Source organism: Solanum tuberosum, unplaced genomic scaffold, assembly GCF_000226075.1.
Source record: "Solanum tuberosum cultivar DM 1-3 516 R44 unplaced genomic scaffold, SolTub_3.0 scf00034, whole genome shotgun sequence".
Taxonomy (NCBI): Eukaryota; Viridiplantae; Streptophyta; class Magnoliopsida; order Solanales; family Solanaceae; genus Solanum; species Solanum tuberosum.
In genome coordinates this window covers 1,238,840-1,245,103 of record NW_006238962.1, presented here as the reverse complement: position 1 = coordinate 1,245,103, position 6,264 = coordinate 1,238,840, and the positions used below count along the sequence as shown (strand labels likewise).

Here is a 6,264-nt window from a genome sequence, read left to right as displayed (position 1 = left end):
ACTAACTTTCAAAATCTCAACACTTCGAAACCCGCAAAAAGCGTTTAGTGTCTTTCTTCTCCTCCAACTTTCAACAGAATTTTCCACTGTAACTATTTTTTCCCTCTTTTTTCCAATTAGTTTATCGAAATCGAAATCAAAGCCTTAACTTTTTCTTAAAAAAGATTAGGTTATGGTTTTGATTTCGTTTCATTTTTTTTCAACTTTCAAACAGAGCATACTCTGTTTATTTTTCGAGGAAATCAAATGGCGATGGATCGAGATCACGAGCTTGAAGAAGGGGTAACTGTAGAGGAGGAATTTGGATCAAGCTGTCAAACGAGTCCACAAGACAAACGAGAAGTGGTACGCGAACTTATTGGTGTGATTCATACCGTTGGATCGTATGAAGAGTATAGGAGATCACAGAGAGAGGAATGTCATTATCTCTCTGAAAGATTGAAGCTTTTACTACCTCTTTTCGAAGAGATTAGAGATTTCGAAGGACAGATCCCTGAATCGAGTATCGAATGTTTGATGAAATTGAAAAAGGCATTTTCATCCGCGAAGAAATTGTTAAAAACTTGTCATTGTGGAAGTAAAATTTATCTGGTTAGTAACCCTCTCTTTTTTAATTGATTGAGTATATCGTCATTTCATCTATCATATGGTGTTTTTTGTGCTCGAAATATTGCATTATTTCGTTGTCATTACTCTTATGTAATGCTCTCCATTTTGCTTTATTTCGTTGTTGTTATTGCTCCCGTATCTATATCCCTTTTTCAAACTATTTGACGTGTAAACAACCTCCCTATCTCTACGAGGTAAGATTAAGGTCTGCGTACACTCTACCCTCCTCAGACTGCACTTGTGAGATTACACTGGTTATGTTGTTGTTGTTGATTATGTCATCATTATATTTATCTGCACCTGTTGTTTACACCAAACCAATGATAGTATGACGTGTGTGTTCTTCACACTCTTTTGTCAGCTAAATATGGTTAATAAATGTACATTTTCATCGATTTCGGGTTGGTTGAATATGTTTATTTTACTTACAAATATGCAGGCCATAGAAAGTGAGGCTGTTATGGGAAGATTCTATTCTGTGTATGAAAGATTAAGTCAAGCTCTGGAAAACATGCCTTATGATGATTTTGGAATTTCAGATGAAGAGAAAGAACAGGTACGATTTATTTCATTTATCATTTTTTTCGACGTTGCTGATAGATACTCGAGCTAATGAAATCACATGTATTGTTGATGAAAGAGTGTTGATGGAGAGACCAGAGTCTTGTCCTCTTTGATTAGATTTTCCAAACACCTTTTTGGCACCAAAATTGGTACACAAATTGTGTGTAACGTGACACACGATGAAGATGTAATATTGGCCTGAGATGAGCTTAAGTTGAGCGACATAGTTAGTGTGGATTCATATAGCAGACTCCGACTATTTGAGTTTGGGATTGAATCATAGTTGTTGTATTACACGCGTATATCTTCTTGGTATAGTAAGAAAGCTACAAGTTAATGTTTGTCGCCCAAATTGTTGAGGTTTAATTTTAGTTGTTTTAGCCAATTCTCGGAGATTGTTGTATTTCCCTGTCTATATAGTGTGCTCAAATGTTCCGAAAGGTTTATCCAATTTAACATTTTTTGATACTTTTGGAATACATCAACTAATGCTTTAGAATAGATTTATGATGTTAGTCCAATTGGCCTCGTTTTCACTATTTGTTCAACTAAGGGTCTTTCGGAAACAATCTCTCTACCTTCTCAAAGGTAGGGGTAAGATCTGCGTACATTTTATCCTCCTCAAACCCCACTTGTGGGATTACACTGTGTTTGTTGTTGATGTTGATCATTTACCGTTTTCAGGTGGAGTTACTGAGAGGGCAATTTCGAAGAGCTAAGAAGCGAAATGATAGTCAAGACATGGAACTCACCATGGATTTGATGGTTGCACTATCTACAAATGATGATAGGAATGCAGATAGTGCTAGCATAGAGAGACTAGGAAACAAGCTAGGTTTGCGTACTCTCGAGGACCTAAAGTTAGAAACAATATCAGTACGAAGAGTAGTTAAAGAAAGAAAAGGTCGTCATGCAGAAGAGACGCAAAAGATAGTAGGTCTTCTAAACAAATTCAGAAGTTTTGCAGGACTCGAAGAAATTGAACCGTTGATGATTAAAGTTCATGAGAAATCCACTGCTTTGGCAATTCCAAATGAATTTCTCTGTCCGATTACATTAGAGATTATGGCGGATCCTCTTACTGTCTCAACCGGGCAGGTTAGTTCCCTACTTCTACGTTGGTATTTTTTTCTCTTCGAACTACCATACCTATAACAAAAAGGTGAAAAAAGATAAGATGTGATAAGAAACTGCTTTCATATTAGTCATTTTTAGTTGCTATGATGCTCCATGATGATGCATTCTCTTCCTTTATATGAAGAATGATTGATTTTCAAAGAGTGAAGGGTCAAAAACATACCTAAAGTATTTTGGTTTTTCGAGTTTCATATCTGAACTATCAGGTGCGCGAGTTTCCTACCTGAACTATCACCAACTATCTCTCGTATAACACACTTCAACAATCAGTTGAGGTGTGTTTTAATGAATAGTTGGTGATAGTTCAGGTAGGAAAAGTGAACATATGATAGTTACAGGTATGAAAACTCAAAAAAAAAACGGAATACTTTAGGTGTTTTTTTATCACACTCATTTGTTAGACATGTGTAGTAGCAATAGATTTGCTTTGTATGACTGGTTTCCTTTCTATATTTCATCTATTTGTAGACATATGAAAGAGAGAACATACAACATTTGTTGGATTCTGGTTGCCAAACATGTCCGAAAACCGGGAAAATTTTGGAGCACTTGTCCTTAACCCCAAACTTTGCTCTGAAGAATTTGATCCAACAATGGTGTGAGAAGAACAATTTTCAGCTTCCTCAAAAGCAAGAACCTCCAAAACCCGAGAGCCCCTCGGATGAAAGTGATGAACAAGTTTTGTCCTTGATTCAAGACTTATCCTCTAGTCATTTAGAAGTGCAGAGAAAGGCTGTGAAAGAGATCAGGATGCTTTCGAAAGAAAATCCTGAAAATAGGACATTAGTAGTGAATCGCGGAGGAATCCCACCACTCGTGCATCTACTATCCTATCCAGATTCAATAATTCAGGAACATGCTGTGACGGCTCTTTTGAACCTATCGATTGATGAAACAAATAAAAAACTTATATCGAAAGAAGAACCTATTTTAGCCATAATTGAGATATTGCAGAATGGAAATGTTGGTGCTAAAGAGAACTCTGCAGCAGCATTGTTTAGCTTATCTATGCTGGATGAAAACAAAGAAGCTATAGGTTTGTTAAACGGTATCCCACCGTTGATAGAATTGTTAAAAAATGGTACAATCCGAGGTAAGAAGGATGCAATAACTGCATTATTCAACCTTTGTTTAAATGAGCAGAACGTTCGTTTGGCAAATGAAGCTGGGATTGTAGCACCGTTGTTTCAGTTACTCGAGAAGAAAAACATAGAGATGGTTGATGAGGCGTTGTCTCTACTGTTACTTCTTGCAACACATCAAGACGGAAGGCAAGAAATGGGAAAACTTACGTTCATTGAAACACTCGTTAATCTGATGAGAGATGGCACTCCAAAGAACAAGGAATGTTCAGTGGCGGTGCTTCATAGGTTAAGCATACACAATTCAAATCATATGCTCGCGGCACTTCAGTATGGTGTGTATGAGTATTTAGTAGAGATTGGTGAGAGTGGGACTGATAGGGGACAACGAAAAGCTAAATCTATATTGCAGCATATGAGTAAAACAGAACAGATTCCTTGTCTATAACGCAAGTCGAATTAGCTGTACTTGTCTATTCATGTAAGAATTCGAGTCTTTTTTTCTTTTCACCTTCTTGGATAGTTTAGGATAGTGCATTATGCTTAGTTTGTAAAACAACAGAACAGAAGAATGGCGTAAGAACATAGCTTTTTCCATTTCATCTCGTCTTGTTGTCTACTTCGATTCTGTTAATTGTAGTAATGTATTTGCCATGATAAGTTGCATTATGATATTCACAGACGTGAAAGTGGTGACAACGAGAATTTCACTGTTTGATTTTCTTCGTTCTCTCATTCTACACCACCTCTACAAACAATCAGTCCGTTATAGTGAGTTGGTGAAATTCTACATATATAGTTTCCTTTGAGACTCTCAATTGGAACCATCTTTCTTCAACAAGATCATATCCGTCAAATACAAGTCGTAGGTAAACCAATACAATGTGAGTTATTCACCTCTAGCCGTAGGAAATATCAACGTTAGAATTCAAGTTTCATGTATATTAACTTTGAGATCCTTGACGGAACTCATAAACTTCAAATCTTGGAGAAAATGTCGACTTCTTAGTGTGATAAGCTATATGCAAAAAGAGTGAACTATATCAATGATAAACACCATATCCACAAAACAAAATGAATGTGAATGAGAGGTACCACAAAGTAAAAATGAAATTTCATATATTGATTCCAATTCAACCAAACACTGCGATAAGTTTTTATGTTAAAACTTACCTCACGACCATCACATCTATGGGGAAAAAACAAGTATCGTCAACAAGTGAAGTATGAAGTGACTCTACAGACACATTTAACGAATCTCTCTCTTTCACAACGTCAACGATTGCCAATGCAAATTCTGCACCGTCTCTATGAAAGATCAGAAGAAACTTTCCCTTACCGAGATCAATGAGTTGAGTAAAATGTACAAAATCTCCATTCCAATTATAACTTTCATTAACCCACCTTCTACTCCATGGAAATGTCCATAGTTCCGTCTTCAGACATTTCGATTGGTACCATCTTTTTTCAACAAAATCATATCCATACAAATACAGATCATCCGTAAACCAATAAAACGTAGAGTCATTCACAACTAGTTCTACTTTCCTATCAAATTCCCTTTGTATATACCGAATATCTTCACAATCCTCTAGCCCTTTTGGGTGAGACTCAGCAGCCCCGTTTAAATACAAACAGGGATGATCCTCGTTAACAAATTCACGCGTCCACACATTGTAAAACATCAATTGACCCTTATTATCTCGAGGAAACAATACAATTCGCGATTGTTCACCTTCTTTTTCCAAAACAGAGTAACTGAATCTAATAGAATGATCACCAAATGTACTCTTCATATCCAATTCAATCACTTCCCATTTTTCCGAATCCAGGTCAAAAATTTCACCCCAGTAATTCTCTGATTCTCTCTCCCTATTGTTATCATCCTCGAATTCCCTCTCCCCATTGTAATTATCATCCTCCTCGAATTCCCTCGAGTAATTCACTCTATCGTAATTCCATCCGAGGACATACAATTTTCTACCAATCAAAGCAACAAAGTGCGATAATCGAGAAAAATTCCCTGGCAGTAAAAAATTGCTGGAAGAAGATGTGATTTTCCAGCCAGAACTCGGATTTTTCAAATTGAGTTTAAGCAAATCCCTAGAAATTCTTCGTGGTGGTGGATTATCGAAATCGGAATTTGAATCATTATTTTGATGAAAATTTCCAATATAGTAAATATTTTCACCATCAATAGTCCAACTTCCTTCCAATATCAGAGATGGATTTTCCAAGTGAGTGAAAGGAGAAAGTAGCATGGGCTCCGGGTGGGGCCGTATTGTCATAGCGTAACACATGGTGCATTCGGTGTTTGGTTTAGCGGTATCGATAACGGAACGTAAACGTAACGATTCAACGTCAATGCGATACCACGCTTGATTTTCAGAACCTACACCTCGCAAATAAACAATTGGAGATTTTGTTGAATTCTTCTCCATTGGAATTAGAGCTCTAATAATATGTTTTTAGGTTTAGGTTTAGGTTTAGGTTTAGGGTTGATTGGAATAATTTAGTAATGAAGTATAATAATTGAGTTTAAATAGATAGTGATACATGGGTGGCAAGAAATATGATATCATGAATAAATAGAGTAGTTGAGAGTTTTTAGGGTTTCAATAAGTTATTACTCCCTCCGTCCCATTTTATGTGATGTACTTTGATTTGGCACAAACTTTAAGAAAAATGGAAAGACTTTTAAAACTTGTGGTCCAAAATGAATGATAGAAATTTGTGTGGTTGTAAATCATTTTATTAAGGGTAAAAAAGACATTTTATAGGCAAATTGTTACTTAAAATAGAAATGTGTCATTCTTTTTGGGACTGACTAAAAAGGAAAGTAAGTCATATAAATTGGGACAGAGGGAGTAAT

General features: G+C 36.2%; 1 protein-coding gene across 1 annotated transcript; it reads left to right on the top strand.

The window, feature by feature from the left end:
• Nucleotides 1–218: 218 nt before the first annotated feature.
• Nucleotides 219–4,181, top strand: LOC102579173 (U-box domain-containing protein 15-like). Its single transcript, XM_006342479.2, has 4 exons — nucleotides 219–591; nucleotides 1,049–1,165; nucleotides 1,858–2,271; nucleotides 2,779–4,181. Exons 1-4 carry the CDS (start codon nucleotides 247–249, stop codon nucleotides 3,838–3,840), a joined length of 1,938 nt encoding a protein of 645 aa, XP_006342541.1. The 5' UTR covers nucleotides 219–246; the 3' UTR covers nucleotides 3,841–4,181.
• The last annotated feature ends 2,083 nt before the right edge of the window (nucleotides 4,182–6,264 follow it).

Bases quoted from the DNA above. Each gene is read 5' to 3' on its own strand.
- LOC102579173 (XM_006342479.2), top strand. From the start codon at position 247: ATGGCGATGGATCGAGATCACGAGCTTGAAGAAGGGGTAACTGTAGAG. The intron at 592-1,048 runs GTTAGTAACCCT...ACAAATATGCAG, and splicing joins GTGGAAGTAAAATTTATCTG to GCCATAGAAAGTGAGGCTGT. The intron at 1,166-1,857 runs GTACGATTTATT...TACCGTTTTCAG, and splicing joins CAGATGAAGAGAAAGAACAG to GTGGAGTTACTGAGAGGGCA.